The sequence below is a fragment of the Corythoichthys intestinalis genome, chromosome 21, assembly GCF_030265065.1.
Source record: "Corythoichthys intestinalis isolate RoL2023-P3 chromosome 21, ASM3026506v1, whole genome shotgun sequence".
Lineage (NCBI taxonomy): Eukaryota > Metazoa > Chordata > Actinopteri > Syngnathiformes > Syngnathidae > Corythoichthys > Corythoichthys intestinalis.
Window position 1 is genome coordinate 30803997 of NC_080415.1, and position 18810 is coordinate 30822806.

An 18810-nucleotide genomic window follows, 5' to 3' on the forward strand; every position below is an offset into this window, starting at 1 on the left:
CGATGGGTTTAAGGGCTCATTTTCAGCGACTCTTAAAATAACAGCGCAAGAATAAGGGGCCTAGCTGAACTCGCGAGTTTAAAAATAACACCGGCATTCAGCGGAAGATAAGGAACGACCCGAGTCGGTTTTGTTTTGTTCCGAATAACACCTGTCGTCGCTGAAGTCCTTTGTCTGTCAGACAACTTTTGACAGCATTTCAAGTAATCGCCCTTGTCGACTCTCGCTATTTAAAGATAGTTCACAATACAAAACGGGACTCGGGCTTTGCCAAGGATGGCACACGTTCCGCTGCGGAAAACTAAGAGCGTTGCTCTAATGTCACATGTGACTCACCTGGACCGCCTGATAGGCAATTTACACGCTGACAGATCGTATATAGCAATTTGATAATGAGTCAACCTCTTTTGTCAATGCTTATCACGCAGGGGTGGCCGATGACGATTTTATGATTTGTAGTTGACGTTTTTAAATGGAACCTCGGACTTAAAGACTTGTAGGCTCTAATAAGCCACAATTGTTCTCTTTCACTCAAATATGTTATTAGAAACACATATATTATTGCCACTGATTTAAAAATCTACAATACTTAGTACATTTTGACCTACGTGTTACGCGCACAATGCACGCTGGGGATGATGACGCAGTTGGACTGGACTGGGAGAATAGCTGTGCTAGCTAGCAAACAAAGCTAGGATGACGACTGGCATGATTTTGTCACATTCTGCTGCTGGTCAGATTGTTTTGTAACAGAGATGTGGGATGAGTTCCCAACGTCGTACCTGCATCCAATTCCGGTTCCTCCGCAGTGTCTTTAAACCGATCCTAGGCGGCTTACCGAGATACTGAGTTGCTACCATTTGACAGCTTGTATTCGTACCTAGCTGCATAATTGCCTTGTTTTTTTTTCGTTTGTCTGCCTCTCACTGCAGTTCTCCCTTGAGTTTTTTTTTTTTTTTTTTTTTTTAATGCCGACATAATGTCACGGACCCTTTTTGTGGGACCCTTTTCACGGTCACGTTTTTTTTGTGTGTGTGCCCGTGTTCAGTAAACCCTTTTACGCAATCCCTATGTTATTTGTTGTCTGCTTGCTGTCTGAAGTGAGCTATGTTTTCTTAATTCCGTGATCAAGCCAGTTACACTTTCTTTCCAGTTGCGTTTCCATTTCAGGTTTTACCGCACAATAGGAGTGGGAACCTTGTTACCTCACGATATGATACGATTTGGGATACAAAGCTCACGATAACGATGATCTGACGATATTGTGATACAACAATTATCGATACATTGATCAGGGAATCATTCTAGGATATTCTACAAACAACTAATAAGCAGAAAAACAAGCTTCTGCTGTGAATTGGAACGAGTTTATCACTTGTAGACGTCCTATCCATTTGAACTGGGAGGATGGCAGCGAATGAACGACGCCATCAAACGGATTGAACGTCTATGGCCGTCAGTGGCAGCCAGTGCCGGGCAATGAAGTAATTTTGGGCCATTTACCTGTTGATTTTCAGTTACTTCTTGTTGATTTTGGGGTATTTTATGGGTCACTTCCTATTTATTTTGAGTTACAGAACAGGAAGTGACCTGGGAATCACCCAAATGAATAGGCAGTGACTCAAACCCAACAGGAAATGACCTGTAAATGAACAGCAAGTGACCTGTAAATGCCCCGAAAATCGGACAGAATGACTGCGAATGTTCTGGTTTCGAATTAGTGCTGCAACGATTAATTGATTAACTTGAGCATTCGATAAAAAAAAAGAAAAAAATAAAAAAAAAGATTCAAATTAATTGTGCTGCTTCGAGCATTTGTTTAATTAAAGTGGCGTTGTAATGGTTTTGAAAGTGTTTGCATTTATTTTAGCTCATTTCACATGGCTGAATCCATCTGCTCCCTGTTAAGACCAACATAAGTGTTTGTTTGAGCTACTGATTTTTTTGAATACATTGCTAATTCAGTTTAAAGGTATATTTAGCCATTTTTTGTGGGAATATGTGTCTGAGCCATTTGTTAAGAGCATTGTAAAAAAGTGTGAGCATTTTATAGCATTTAAGCTAGTGGACTTTATGTAAGTTAGCCAATTGTTCTTTTGTTGTACATAGAGCCTCTTTTTTTATATGTATATATACCGTGTGAGGCTCAGCTCAGTTATTTACATTTTTTAAGTTCCTTATCCGATTACTCGATTATTTGAACTAAATACTGCATCGATTAATAGACTACTAAAATAATCGATAGCTGCGGCCCTATTTCAAATGAACGAATGTTCCCAGTCTAAATGGATTTGGGGTCAAGCACCATCAATGGCAGCCTTAGAGTATTATGGGGGAAGATTCTGGTAGCAATTGGTTGGTCCCTTTTTTTTTTTTTTTTTTTTTTAAACATTGCCACCTTTTTAAAACGATATCTCGATTCTTGGCAGTAGCATATCAATAACCTTCTGGGATACAAAGTATCACGATATATCACCTTTTCGATATTATGTGGGTTGCGATTGCTTTATAAGGGAAATGACTAACATCACGGGGAAGTACAGTCCTGTGGTCTGCGCGCTCTTCCGTCGCACCAGGTTCGAATCCCGGTGGAGACCTTCATTTACAGTCTTGCTCATCACTTCTCGCTCGGGTTCAAATTGGACGGGCAGAACTGACAACATGTAGTTAACGAGTGACACTTTGGAGGTACGGCAGCGCTGCCCAATGACGTCACCACCCAGATTGCATTACGTCGTCAACAAAAATGGCGACCTGCTAGTTAAACTAATTTTTCAAATTTTATTAAAATTGAGAACATTAAGTTATTATTATAACTCTTACTAACATTTATCTTTTCGAAAAACTACAAGTCTTTCTGTCTGTGATTCCCTTCAACACATCTCCGAGCACATGTTTGTCCACTCATGCTCCAATGACATTCTCCAACAGAAATCTCCTGTTCACTAATTTGGCTCGGACCCTCCCTCATTGATTTTCCCACTTTGCTGACCTCGGCGACCACAAAAACCATGTCCTCTCACTCAACTTTCCCACCAACCTCTGCAAGACTTTCCGCCTTTAAGCGCCAACTATCATCGAGCTTCAAGTACAACCGCCTGCATCCTTAGCTATCGACATGCCCGGGGTTGAAGGACGCTTGGTTCAGGCCAACTTTCTTTTTCTCGCCATCAAATGCCAGAGTTCTGTCCTCCCTTTCCGAGGGTTCGGGTAATCAATGTTGGAGAATCGCCCACACTCGCCTCAAAGCCGGCACGATAGCAGAACAGCAACGTTACCTCATTCGGGATCAAGGTATCTAAAAAAGGAATTGTTCCGTGATTGCACCTGCAACACTCCCAGACACGAGCACCTTCCGGTGTGGTCAAATATGCAAACAAACATGCATTTCTTCACTGCATTTGTGAGGGTGGGGGCAGTGAACATTTAGGATTTTTCGACTTGACGAGTTAGGAGGTGGGGGGAAAAAGCGGTTGCTACTTACGACGATGTGTGCCGGTGACGGGGACCTGGCATCTTTAAGTGCTTGTCTACTCTGAAGACCTCCTGGTTGAACATCTAGCAGGGGCCATTTCATCTGTAGGTACTAAATGGCAGAAAAGGAAACAATGGAAAGAAGGGAACAAAACATGTTAACAATGCAGAAAGCAAAAAAGAACAACTTAAAGTAAGACAACAAAAAGGAACTTTTCTTTGGATGGGCGTGCAAACTCAAAAACATGGATGGTGGATGGATCATTCACTCCCAGTCCCCCCCAGTTTACAGTGGGGCAAATAAGCATTTAGTCAACCACTAATTGTGCAAGTTCTCCCACTTGAAAATATTAGAGAGGCCTGTCATTGTCAACATGGGGAAACCTCAACCATGAGAGACAGAATGTGAAGAAAAAAACAGAAAATCACATTGTTTGATTTTTAAAGAATTTATTTGCAAAACATGGTGGAAAATAAGTATTTGGTCAATACCAAAAGTTCATCACAATACTTTGTTATGTACCCTTTGTGGCAAAAACAGAGGCCAAACGTTTTCTGTAACTCTTCACAAGCTTTTCACACACTCTTGCTGGTATTTTGGCCTATTCCTCCATGCAGATCTCCTCTAGAGCAGTGATGTTTTGGGGCTGTCGTTGGGCAACACGGACTTTCAACTCCCTCCACAGATTTTCTATGGTGTTGAGATCAGGAGACTGGCTAGGCCACTCCAGGACCTTGAAATGCTTCTTACGAAGCCACTCCTTTGTTGCCCTGGCTGCGTGTTGGGGATCATTGTCATGCTGAAAGACCCAGCCACGTCTCATCTTCAATGCCCTTGCAGATGGAAGGACATTTTCACTCGAAATCTCTCGATACGTGGCCCCATTCATTCTTTCCTTTACACAGATCAGTCGTCCTAGTCCCTTTGCAGAAAAACAGCACCAAAGCATTATGTTTCCATCCCCATGCTTCACAGTGGGTATGGTGTTCTTCGGATGCAATTCAGTGTTCTTTCTACTCCAAACACGAGAACCTGTGTTTCTACCAAAAAGTTCTATTTTGGTTTCATCTGACCATGACACATTCTCCCAGTCCTCTTCTGGATCATCCAAATGCTCTCTCTCTCCCAAATGCTCTGTGAACCGCAGACGGGCCTGGACGTGTACTTTCTTCAGAAGGGGGACACGTCTGGTAGTGCAGGATTTGAGTCCCTGGCGGCGCATTGTGTTACTTATAAGTAGCCTTTGTTACTGTGCTCCCAGCTCTCTGCAGGTCATTCACTAGGTCCCCCCGTGTGGTTCTGGGATTTTTGCTCACCGTTCTTGTTATCATTTTGACGCCACAGGGTGAGATCTTCACCAAATCGAGATAGATTATGAGTGGTCTTGTATGTCTTACATTTTCTAATAATTGCTCCCACAGTTGATTTCTTTACACCAAGCGTTTTACCTATTGCAGATTCAGTCTTCTCAGCCTGGTGCAGGTCTACAATTTTGTCTCTGGAGTCCTTCGACAGCTCTTTGGTCTTGGCCATAGTGGAGTTTGGAGTGTGTCTGACTGAGTTGTGGACAGGTGTCTTTTATACTGATAATGGGTTAAAACAGGGGCCATTAATACAGGTAACGAGTGGAACCTTGTTAGACATTGTTAGATGAAGTTAGACCTCTTTGTCAGCCAGAAATCTTGCTTGTTTGTAGGTGACCAAATACTTATTTTCCACTGTAATTTGGAAATAAATTCTTTAAAAATCAAACAATGTGATTTTCAGGTTTTTTTTCCCACATTCTGTCTCTCATGGTTGAGGTTTACCCCTGTTGACAATTACAGGCCTCTCTAATCTTTTCAAGTAGGAGAACTTGCACAATTGGTGGTTGACTCAATACTTTTTTGCCCCACTGTAAATGGACATCTATTGCAGTCAACGACAGCCAATGAGTAAAAGAAACGCAATTAAAAGTCGACAAGAAAAGGTGGAGGTTACACAAGTGGTACGAGTTTGTGGCTCGTCTATGACCTAATGTCATAAATGTGACTGTTGAGACTTTTATTGGAAGCCATAAAAAGGTCCGAGCGTGGCGTCTCACCAGGCTAGACCTCCTGACGGCTCCCATAAATGATTGACTTGGCCGATATCAGTCGTTTTCCCCCCGAAGCCTTTCGCTCTCGCTCGCTGCGTCTCAGTTCGCACACAAACAGATAAGCTGAAACTACAGTCATGTGAAGCATCTTTCAAAATGTGATGACACACTGGATAGACTATTTCTGCACGTCATGCCTTTTCCCGGAAGACTATCCCCGTAAAGATTCCCTTTCCTTGCAAATAACCTTTTTTGTTCCACAAAAATCTGATATAACTCGAGTTAGTTGAACTATTTCTCCCAAAGAATTCTTATCAAGGTCACGGCCACCTACTTTGAGAACTGGGCCATTTGGACCATAGGTTTTTCTGTTAAACATGACACACAGCAAAATAAGCCAAGTTTCATGTTTGAAAGCTCTAAGCCACACATGCAGAAGAAACATTTATTTTGTCGTGTCTATTATCACTGACATATTTGTATTACGTGGGTCAAATAAGGTGACAAAGAGACACAATTGGTTGCATACATCTGTGTTTTTCAACCACAGTGTCGCGGCACACTACTGTGCCGTGGAAATTCATCCACGCTCACCTAATTGATGTAAAAATGTTTATGGAAAATGAAACCGCAAATGTGCAAAATCCGATATCTGTGCTGTTCAATGGTGGATAATTGTGCAATATGTTTCCATATCAGTACATCTCAATAGTAGGGATGTGCGCGAGTAGTCATTTAATCGTTTAACCGCCTACTCATAATTAGGGATGGGAATTGATACGATTTTTACGATTCAGATTCCATTATCGATATTGCTTAATGATTCGATTCATTATCGATTCTCTTATCGATTCTAATTTGGGGGAAAACAAGAACAAACGTTTTGATTGGCAGAGAGTTTGTTTAATCAGAAGTCACAACCTTACAAACTCACAACGAAGTCAAAAGAGGCCCAAAGCCTCAATGTTAACTGTGGCAATAAGTGGCAAATACACAAGAATGTGTAACATTTTACTGAAACATTTTTCTAATAGAAATAAAAAAATATTGGTATACATTGGCATATAGGTCGTTGTTCTGCCTTTGGCAATATGTGTTAAAGTGTATTATTTACCATTATATTGAAATGCATGCCTTTTAGTTTTTATTGTGCTTTCACGCTCAAGTGGGGGCGCCCTTGCGCTTCCTCACGCGAAGAAGAACGCGCTCACGTGGAGAAGAGCGCGCTTACAAGCGAAGAAGAAGTGCAGCTACAAAGCATCCAAGCGAGTGCCGAGTTAGTGAGAGAGGGCCTACGAGCCTACGTTCTTTGTTAATGTTTTAAAAAATATCTATAGAAGCAACGCCTGTATGTATCATCTTTTGTGTTGTTGTTGTGTGTTTCCACTCGCGACACTTAAATCCAGTTGTGTAGTGGTTTGAACGATGTGCTAATGCTAGCGAACGCATGCCAACTGTTTGTGTTATTACTGTATTAGCAGCTAATCATCGCTGATTTACGTTGATGCGAACCTGTTTGTTATTGGGGACGAAATTGATTTGTTTCATTTCTATTTTTAGTTTCCTCTTCAAGTGATGGTTGAATAAAGTCAGCAAATTATACCAACGTCTTCTGCATCGTCATTTGGTAGTTAAGCTAGCTGTATAGCCAGGACTGAGCCTTAGCGTCTCGGTGAGGGCAGTACAGTCGTATTCCCTCCGGATGCAGTTATCGCCACCTTGCAATGACTGCAAGTCGCTTTGTTGTAATTTTTCCTCTTGAAGTGAAGACACACTTTCGAGCGTTTGAACCTACGTGCTGTCATTGTTATGTTTACGGCTGCAAAGCTCGTGCTAAACCATCGAAACCTTTCATTTTCACCCACTTTCCTGATGAAGTGTAGCCAAACCTTGGAGCGAGTGGTACTTGGCGCCATGCTAGTTTGACGCGTCTGGACAACAAGACACGTCACGTCACGTGATTTCGCAATTCGCGTTTTTAGGAATCGTTAAAGGGATCGTGAAGTCTTTTTCATTGTCATGTCGAGGCCTCGAAACACTAGGAACCGGTTCGGAATTGGAATCGGATTTCGATTCCCATCCCTACTCATAATTAACCATTTTGTATTTAACTAGTCGATTAAACGCAGCATCATGCATCTTGAGCCCCTATCAGACATATGCTGAACTCCGGTTAAATCCTGGGATTCAAACGGGTAGTCCATGTCTGAAAGCAATTTTCCGGGTCGACTCACACCGAGATGACTCGGGTACTAACCGCATTAAGTCGAGTCCTAGTGTAATGTCCGGGACTTCACCAGGCCGCGGAATGCATGAAAGCAGCCGGTTAATTCCCCAGTCACAGCACGAAGGCTGATGACGTAAATATCATGGCGGTCCAATCGTCATTTCCTCTTTCCTCACAGTAAGACAAAAAGCGGTGAACAAACATCGCAATTGTCAACATGGCAAACAAAGATTGAAAAATTCAACTGGAAACGTAACGAAGTTAATTTGCTCCTGAATCTGAGTAAGAGACTTCCCATCGTCCATCTTTGGAAATGTGTGGTTTATTTTGTTGCCGATGCCAACCAAAAATGACGCAATGTCCGGGTTATAAAATCCCGTCCATCGCCCTCCACGCACAGAGACCGCCGATTTGCCAACCCGGTACGGCTCCCTATATCTGAAAGCAATGACACAGGGAAATCCCTCGTCACATTACACAGGAATTTAGCGTGATATAGTCTGAACGAGGCTTTGGTCTTCACGCCTCTGCCTCTTTGTAAACAGTCTTAACAACCAGGGAGTGACCCATCTACCTATCATATTAGATAATTACTCTGTTTAGTGCTGCGGGGAAAAAAACTGTTATACGTCTCATATGTATCTCTTTCCAATGCTAGCACTGTGGCTAGCAGTAGCGGCTAGGTGGCAAAACTAAAACGGTGACAGCGATGAAAAGTTTTTTATAAAAAGGAAAGATGCTGAGAACGGGACAAAATTTACTTAATGGGAGTCAAAAGGGAGCAAAGACCGTTTCCTCTTGGAGAGTCTCATACTCTTTATTGTGTCATACTCTTGGAGAGTATGACACAATAAGTAAAAGCTATCTTTCATTGGGATTAGGTAGTAGGGTTTACTTTCAACGCTGATGTATTTGCCTACTCCAATACAAACAAGCCCAGGTGTCACACTGAGAGTAAAAAATCTGACTATAAAAAGTGTTTGCTTTGTTTTTGTTTGATTCCTATTTAATACATGACTTTATATGTTAATATAGTTAACAGACATTCATTTATACATTTTTGATGGTGGCGTGCCTTTGGGGATTTTTTTTAATGTACAAAGTGTGCCATGGCTTAAAAAAGGTTGAAAAACCCTGGTATACATGTGTGTTGTGTTTGGGTACCAATTAAGACATGTGCCGATTACCGTTTTTTAGACCGTGGTATGAAAACATTGAGGTTTCAAAACCGCAAAAGTTTTCCATCACACCGTCCCTAAGGTATAAGCTATTTTTTAATGTCCAATATGATTTCGCATTCATACAAAATTAAAAGTAAATACTGACATGTTTCCCACCAGCTATGAGAGTTAACTCCAGCGTGTTTAGTGTGTCTAGCGGTGGTAAAACGTGGTGTTTTTTTCTCTCTGGCAACTGTCTGTGTTGGGAAAGATTGTATGTATAATGTAAACGTGATACAAGTCATACACTTGGCTCTGGGTTCAGGCTCACCAAAAGGACTGCATTTATTTTAATTTTATTAAATATTTCTTTTTTAACTTAACATTATACTTATTTTCCAATTTGCTAATATGTTTTGAAAAATAAAAATCCTGTTCAATGGGGGGGGGGAAAAGTTGTTCTTTTATTTTTTAAACCCAGATATCTCAAACTAACCCATTTTAGAGCTGTTAAGTGCATGATTTGTGAAAATATTACATTATGCTTTTGTGATGTAGGATTGCTTCTGTGACATAGATTGTAACAACTTCTATTGTTTTTCACCTTGTTCCCATAGTTAGGAGACGCGCTTGAGAATCTCACGAGATAACTTGTTTTGCACCATAGTATTGTTTTACTACACGCCTGGGTCCCATAGTTACACGCCTGGGTCCCATAGAGATAACTTGTTTTGCTCCCATAATATTTACCATTTGTTGGCATCTTTTGCAGCACAGTTCATTTGTCTCATGTGAAAAGCCCTTTTTCAAGGGTGCTGAACCAAAAGTAGCTTGTGATTGGACAGGGCCGCGCCGCTCGCGGGCGGAAATTGGCCTCTCTGCCTCCGAGGGGTGCGTCCTTACAAAACCGGACATTTCCGGGGCACGTACGGATCGCCTGGCTTTTGTCCTTTTGAAGCTTTACTGGAGTGTTGTTGGCTTCCCACTCGTTTGTCACGGTAAGTAATTTTCATTTCAAAGGGACAACTAGTTGTGCTGTAATGTAACACGGGGATTCTGAGATTGACAAACTCAAATCTAGCATCACGTTACCATTTGTTTGCTTGTTTTTGAGGGATTGTAATCAATAAATCTCATTTATTCTGCATTTTCTAATCAATAAACATCGTCTATTGAGCAAAAGTGTGCCTGTTACTGATTCACCGCGAACCTGGAAATTTCGGAAAACAGTGCAATACCGTGAAACCGTGATATTTTGCCTTCATGTTATCACACTGTCAAAATATCATACCGGCACATGCCTAGTACCAATCAGACAGAAGTTTGACATTAAAGCACCTCTACAAAAGGTTAATCTGTCCCATGATTAAACTTTGAAGGACACCTTAAAATGGCTAATACAAGTGGAATTGCGTTGGAAATTCCGCAAAAACCTCAAATGGCCAAATAGACCCCTACACGGCCATTCAAGCATTGTTTTTGGTTATCTGAAATTTGAATTGAGGTATGAATTTTACATAATTAGACAAAGATAATTATTTGGAGACATTAAATCCACAATCAAATGCAAATTTCACCATACATGGAGATGTCAGCAAAATTTAATGGAGCTCGTTTAAGCACTGAAAATGGCAAAAAAAAAAAAAAAATTCTTTTTTTTTTCTCCAGGATAACGGAGGCGTTTTATGACTTTGGAAGTTTTCACTTGAATATCAATTCAAGAGGAAAATTGACTTTAATGACTTCTATTGAAATGTGTGTGCTAGAAGTGGATCTTTTTCCTTCTTTTCACACACTGGCTTTTTTTGTCTGAGCGATAATATATTCGCACCACCTGACATCCACATGTTGAAGTTCGCTTGAGGTCGAGATGGTACCGGACAGACATTGCGTATACAAAGCCAGTGAGGCTCTTTGCTTATTTTCAATTCGGACCTTTTAGTGTACATTGGCGTACACGTGCAAGGTCGGATTCAATATCTTTTGGATGGCGATCCTGCGAGGGTGCCCGCTGGTTTGTATGCAGGTCTGTGTGCATGTGTGTGTGTATGTGTTTGAGTCAGCGCTGGTCTGAGAGAGTGTGTCACGACCCTTCCTGAGACTGTGTCTAAATCAGTGGTAATTAGCGGAGAGTTCACCGTGGGGTGCCTGCCAGTGGTCGACGCTGGAGGGAGTTATTGACTCCATGACCACAGTTACAACCCCTGCAAGGGAGGAGGGAAAACTGTTGCCTGGTGTTTCTCCACTACTTATTCATGACCGCAAGACAGCTTTTAGTGCTGCAAAACTGCCTTTGTTTATGCTTGTTTGCACATGGAAAAAAAAAAAGGAAAGGTTGTTAAAACCTGAGTTGAGGCGTTTCGGGGATTTATGGAACCCCCTTACACACCGGGTATTAATTGTCACGGCGGGGAAAGAGGAGAGCGGTGAAGCGTGGATGGAAGTGAGTGACTGAGCTGAAAGTTATACATAAATGTGGCCATATTGGATGTGGCAAAGTGGCACAATTTGACAAGATTTCTCATTTCTTTGGTACTATATTAAACGTTTTACAATTAAAACCAGATTATCACCAGAGCTATCACTAGAGCAGCTAGATACGGATTGTTATTAGGCTGTTAGAACATCATTAACAAATTGAATTTTCTCATATTTCTCATATATAATCATACATATCATCAAGACATACAGTATATTCCAAATATTCTAAAAATCATTAATATCGGGATGCTTACCATCATTTTCGGACTAAAAGGCGCTGCTTTTTTCCCTCGCTTTGAATCCTGCGGCTTATTTGTTGGTTTATTTGGGTTAATGGGCAACACTTTATTTGACGGCGGCGTCATCAGACTGCCATAAGACCGTCATAATTATAACATGACACTATCAATATGTCTCCAACTCCATTCATGTTCAGCTTGGATCTTTTACATCCATTCAAAAGTTATATAATTTGTTGGGTGATACAAAATGATATCCGTCATGAGCATTCATTAATGGTCATGGCAGTGTCAGGTCATAACTACCGTATTGGCCCGAATATAAGACTGTATCTTTTGCATCGAAATGAGATCGAAAAAGAGGGGGTCGTCTTATATTCGGTCTAGAAATTATACCCATTCACGACGCTAGATGACGCCAGACATCATTGAAGCGATGTTCTGTTATCAGATGGTTTTTCTCTCAGATATATTATTATAATCATTTGTTCCAGATGTACTGTAATTATTTTCTGTATAAAAATTAATTTGAAGTTCAAAAAGTCTTTTTATCAAACTTGAGTCTTGAAAAAGAGGGTGTCGTCTTATAATCATGGCCGTCTTATATTTGGCCCATACGGTATAACATGAGACTATCATTATGTCACTTACGCCATTCATGTGCAGCTCTTTTACACCCATTCAAAAGTTAGATAATTTGCTGGGTGATACAAAATTATATCTGCCATGAGCATTCATTAATGCTCATGACAGTATCAGGTCATAACTATAAAGGTGTTACTAAATACCATAACTCACAATTAATGAAACAACTGGAACAGAAACTGAAGAAATAATTAGCACAGAACAAGAATTTTGATTGGTATTTATATTTGTAGCGCAGCAATGCATGCTCGGAGGCATGTTGGACGACAACAGGGTTGACAGCAGGTGGCAGCAAAGATTGACTGTCTCCCCCGAGGGAGCAGTGATGGCCAAATGAAGCTTCTTGAAGCAATGAAGCTTTGCAATGCATTGGTTCAAAGCTTCATGGTGGTTCATTTGGTCTTATGATGCTGCTGTCAAAGTGTTACTGATTAATGTCTTTTGGTGTAAATATTTCATAATACAGTGAGGACAGTTGCGGCTTATAGTCCAGTGAGGCTTATCGATAAGCAAATGCCGTGTGCGTGTCAAATTTGGTGGTTGACGGTTTATATTCAGGTGCGCCTTATAGTCCGAAAATTATGGGAATTAAAATCAATGCCAACGTTAATTTAAGCATTAGCTTATTATCATCAGGTTATTTATTTAATATTAAAATTTCAATATATAATTATTATAATATAGAGCTGCAACTAACAGTACTTCCATAATCGATTTATCGGACAATTAATTAAATGATTAATCAGATAAATGTCACTTTTTTCAATTACTTTCACAATTTACCTTCGAAAAATGTTTAAGGCATGTTGTAAGTAACAATGAAGACAAAAAGGATGACCATTTCCTTCAAAAATAATATTACAGCTTCCTGATTTAACTGTAGTCTACAACTGTATTGATTATCAAATTCTGTGGCAACTAAATTATTAATCGATTATAATCGATTAGTTGTTGCACCCTAAGAATTTAGTCGAGACAGAAAATCGGCAAAAATGTTAATTGTTGTTTTCCAAAGAAAAATATTTTCCTTCATTTCCTACTTTGACTTTGAAAAAATATAAGGAAGAAATCTGATAATATTTACAACTGTAAAGTTATATATATGTTATAATTCCAAAAATTTAGACAAGTATAAGGTGAAGAAGGTCCTAAAGGATTACTTTGTTATAAAAATACTTGTTGATAAATTTGCTAATCGATTAGTTGTCGATTATTTGATTAATTGTTGCACCTCTAAATATAAAATATATATTATATATATTTTTTGTGTCTATCATGAATCAAACAAAAAAATAGGTTAAAACGCTTCCACGTACATGACAGGTTGGCCATAATCAATTTGGCAGGAACGCTGCCATATTTCAGCAACAAGCCAACATGCTCAGAGACGTCTATGTCTATACTGTATGTCCACAGAGCTGCTGTTGTCATCTATGAGGTAATTCAAGATGGGTGAGAGAGAGATGCCAGCGAAGCGATCGGGGCAGTGGCCAGCGCCGCTGTAGCGCAGGGGCAAACTGCGAGTCCGGCCACCGGAATGTCCTGTCAGTGTATGTGCACACATGCTTGCAAATATGTCAACGCAGCTGCAGCAAGAGGCATTTTGAGGAGCGTGAAGGTGACACCCCGCCAGAGTGACACCGGGGCAATGGGGGAGAGGGAGAGGGTGCGCATGTCCTAACAAGTGGCCCCACTTCAGCTCGCCGATTGCAAATGTCCTCGCGCACTAATCTCTGCTGCAGCTTTTACAAGCATGCCAAGGAAAACGAAGCTCTGCCGAACGCCAGGTTTTCCTACCACCGCCCCCCACCAAACTCGTCCCCGCCTTTCCCCCATTCTCTCACTCCATCAACGGACACACTGCCTGGGCTCGAGTAGGCCACAACCTTTGACCCCTCTCTGCTGCTCCCAAGCCCTGCCGGCCCCCCTTCTTACCCCCTACCCTGCGACCTGAAAACTCTCCAGCTATGAGGGGGCCTCCCGGGTAACTCAAGAGCCATTCCAAAGTGACAAATTGCTGCAGAGTTCCAGGTCTCTGCTGTCTCTCTTCCTGAACCCCCCCTCCTAGTCCCTGAAACAACCCCCTACCTTGAAACAACCACCCAGATTGCGTCTCCCTCTCCTTTTCAGCCCTACGCCCCACTCTGTCCCCCTACTCTTTCCCCCAGCCGGCCCCACAATGGAAGCTGAATGACTCAATTGTCTCTGATGAAGTGAAAGACAACGCAGTTCTCCAAATCATTGTACCGCGATGAACTCAACTCTCCAGAGGGCAAATATTTCATCCCTGGCAAATGAAAGATTCCCGGTGGTGCTCTGGAGTTATTTCAGATTTTACGTCAAACTATCAGATTATTTAGTCTAGGGCTTCAGCTTTCGAATATTTTGGTAATTGAGTAATCGACTGAAAATTCTATTGATTAATCGGATTAAAAAAATAAAACAAAATAAAATAGGTAAAGAGCAATTATAAATAACCATGAGAAAACAAGACATTTCATCTAATATTGAACCATTTTCAGTCAATCAGTGTATTTAATTTTGATGTACATTGTTGAAAACAGCCAACAATTGCATCTCAGATGTAACTAGAAAAAAAAATTAATAATAATTCACTGCTTTCACTCAAATAACTTCTAGATCTTATAAAAAATATTATTAAAAATTAAATTTTAAGTTAGTCCAAACTGTAAATCCTGATAGGATTGAGTTTTTGCAGTGTTCAAAATAAATGTATGATACCTGCTGTATTGGAGCACATTAGGGACCAGTGTTACTTGGTGTTTTATCCAGCAATGACTACTGAGCTAAAATTGACAGTTAGATTTATTATGTTTTTATTAGGGCTGTCAAAATTATCGCGTTAACGGGCGGTAATTAATTTTTTTAAATTAATCACATTAAAATATTTGACGCAATTAACGCACATGCCCCGCTCAAACAGATTAAAATGACAGCACAGTGCAATGTCCACTTGTTACTTGTGTTTTTTTGGTGTTTTGTCGCCCTCTGCTGGCGCTTGGGCGCGACTGATTTTATGGTCTCCAGCAACCATGAGCATTGTGTTATTATTGACATCAACAATGGCGGGCTACTAGTTTATTTTTTGATTGAAAATTTCACAAATTTTATCAAAATGAAAACATTAAGAGAGGTTGTAATACAAAATTTCTATAACTTGTACTAACATTTATCTTTTAAGAACTACAAGTCTTTCTATCCATGGATCGCTTTAACAGAATGTTAATAATGTTAATGCCATCTTGTTGATTTATTGTTATAATAAACAAATACAGTACTTATGTATGTTACTTACGTATGTTGAATGTATATATCCTGTATATATCTTGTGTCTTATCTTTCCATTCCAACAATAATTTACAGAAAAATATGGCATATTTTATAGATGGTTTGAATTGCGATTAATTACGATTAATTAATTTTTAAGCTGTAATTAACTCGATTAAAAATTTTAATTGTTTAACAGCCCTAGTTTTAACTTTACACCCTCATCACTCCACAGCGCTATGTTTTCACAGATTAAATGAGGGCCTGTATGTAAGACATGTTAGCCACGCATCGACAGTGGTCATAATTAATAGAAACCTAGCTCTCTGCAGGGCTAACGTTACCTGAGCGTGTACCAGTTAGTACGTACTGCTTTAAGATGGTGGCTGTTTACTAACGCCGCCCAGTCTATCATTTCGCATCTAGTTCTACATAGATGTGATATCTATGAGACGCATCAGATGCCACCTGCTACCACCGTAGCATCATGCGGGTGTAGTTTTTAGCAATATCGGCGTAGTTTGTAGCGGCTGTAGCGGTATTTATATATTTATTTTTGACTGCTTCTTCCTCTACGTCAGCGCGTTGTCCCGCATTAAAAGTAGTCCGGGCAATTTAACGGTTCCTCGACGTGAATAAAATTACTCGGATGAGTTTTTAAACTCGAGTTACTCAAGTTGCTCGAGTATTCGTTTCAGCTCTAATTTAGTCCTGTTCAAGGTGTTGAAATTGCTTGGGTGTCCCAACAGTTCTTGGTAAAGGGGGTCTTCATTTTTACAGTTTTAAGGACCGCGTAAGAATTTGGTCACTCAAAGATGAAATCCACGAAGGATTTTAGATATTTTCACAGTACTTTTATGCAATATTGACTTCACTGTATTTGTATATATTTGTGGAAGACTTCTGTATGTTCCAATTTTAGTCCCGTTTGTGTTTTTGAATATCACAGTTTTGTTTTTGCCATTCCATTTTTGAAGACTGTTTACAATCCTGAGCAAAGACCAGAATGTCTTTGGGTGTGCATCCTTCATATGAATTTGTGTCATTATCTATTTTTGACAAAGGAGGGGCTGACTTACTGCTAAGCCAACTATTCCCTTTCCTAGGAGTGTTCATTGGTGGTTTACGCTTTATTAAGGAAAATTTTAGCGGTTCAGAGATTTATTGACCACAGAGTAAGTTAAGACCGTTTTATTTGATAAATAATAAGAAAAGCTAAGTCAATGCAAGGTTCTTTGGTAGGATACCATGACTTTTCTGCAAATTTTTCATCAATCAAGCTGAAATCTGATACATTGCATCACATGAAGGCCAAAACAGAAGCCAAAGCACATCTTGTTTGTTGTCGAATTATGAACAACGGGTACCAGACGGATCAAACAAGCTCAATTTTTTCATGTGACAATATGGCACTGAAAATCTGGTTCATTTTCCAGTAGAGGACAGTTGGACAGAAGAGATGTCTGTCAGGCACCCCAGCCATGGCATGGATGTAAAATTGGGGAGGGGGACAAGTGAAGGGAGTGAAGGGGGTGTGGGGGGGTCATAAACAGACAAATAGCAGCTTGGGTTTAGAGTCAGCATATGGATGTTGTGTGTCGCGACAAAGTACAGCAGATCTCCTACCCATCTGTTAGAAATGGCTGTCCATACACAGGATCGTCCAGAAAATTCCTTCTTTCTTGCTTGTTATAAACCCCCTGAAACACATTAGGTCAAAGGGTCCTAGGGGGGGCTGAACACTCTCCGAGATCGGCAGCATGCAGATTATACCCAATCATACTGCTGGATCTTTAAAGAGCTTTATTAAAGTCTGACGAGATAAAGACGAGTTAGAGAAGCCCATTAAAAAAAAACCTCTGCGAGTAAACTGCCCTCGGATTAACAGATTAACCCCAGCAGTTTGACTACAATCTGATCCTTTTAAAAACACGAAGGCCGCGTTTTCACTTGATCTGTTTGCAGTTAGAGTCTGCCATGAGTAGCAGGTGGAAGAGGAGACGCAAACAACAGTTGTTGAGGATGGAACACTTAATTTTGTGCGACAGAGGTCAAGGGAATCTTAATTCTTCCTCTTTGAAATCCCCTCGGGGTTGAATCACAAACTCAGCGATACAGATGTTTTTTGGAGGCCTCATTTGATGAACGGACGAGGGCAAATTCTGCACAAAACTACCTAAAATTTGAAGAACATGGGTTGCTTTGGTCCTGCTAATGCACATTTTATGAGTAAATATTGCAGAGGAGAAAAAAATGCACCCCACCTGTACTGATAGCCAGAGGCATTTCACAAGCAGGAAAATAAAGGCGGAATTCGGGAAGGCCTGGGGTTTGCGTGCCCTGGGGCGGGAATGGGTCCACCGGGCCTATATTTACTACAAAGCCAGAGCCACTTGGGGGTGTGGGGGGCAGCTTCCGTTGGCCCTGAGAGCGCTCAGGCCGCCGAGCTGGTCCAAAACCACCAGCTCAGACTCTCTCTTCTTCCTTGCGGGAGGAACTCAGCCTGACTCTTACAAATAAACATGTATTCCGACGGGGGATGCCCACGCGGCCTCTCCTGTCTCACAACCAAACGCAGACTTGACTTGCATCATAAAACGAAGGCATGCTTTTTTTTTTACTAGTTAAGTTGTTCAACTTCGATGGTCGACCTTGGTTATCAATTCATTGCAGAGGACATAGACAGGGTATCCTTCAAATTAAATTCAATCATCCGTGCTAAGCCATCGACAAGGTTCCAGTTGACTGGATGATAGGCTAGCAGAGTATTTCCAAAGAGTCTTCTAAATTGTGGAAAAGACTGATGACGTTTTTATCAAATACCTTTAACCTTAGACGCATTCCAGTTAGAGCCGGGCGGTATCCCGAAAATTTACAGTTACCGAGATGGTTCACGATGACAGATGTAATTTTGACCATGTCGGTAAATGCGTTTTTTTTTTTTTTTTAATGAAACGTAAAAATTCAAAATTGTTCGGCTATGCTCATTCTCATTTTAGAAAACAGCCAGTGTCCTTACGTGTGAAGTCACGTGGCTATCAGGAAATCAAACAAACAGAAGCCCTGTACACTAACACTAATGGCTAACGCTACAAGCGAACATGATGGAGTCGGATAATAGTTAAACGGCTACTGGTAGCCAGGCCACAGGCTGTTCGTGTATAGCATCAGTCGATGCTCATAGTGTGGTGGTGGTACCAAGAAAGAACTCGACGTCA

The 18810-nt window shown here is 40.8% G+C and overlaps 1 protein-coding gene across 28 annotated transcripts in view; it reads right to left on the bottom strand.

The window, feature by feature from the left end:
* tcf7l2 (transcription factor 7 like 2) overlaps window positions 1–18810 on the bottom strand; it is a 186843-nt gene that overhangs the window by 123699 nt on the left and 44334 nt on the right. For 24 of the 28 annotated variants that reach the window (XM_057825830.1, XM_057825835.1, XM_057825831.1 and 21 more), the window contains exon 4: window positions 3485–3586. The exons of the other annotated variants lie outside the window; for them this stretch is intronic. In XM_057825830.1, the coding sequence (XP_057681813.1) occupies window positions 3485–3586 (102 nt within the window). The remainder of the gene's footprint in view (window positions 1–3484; window positions 3587–18810) is intronic. 28 annotated transcript variants of the gene reach the window in all.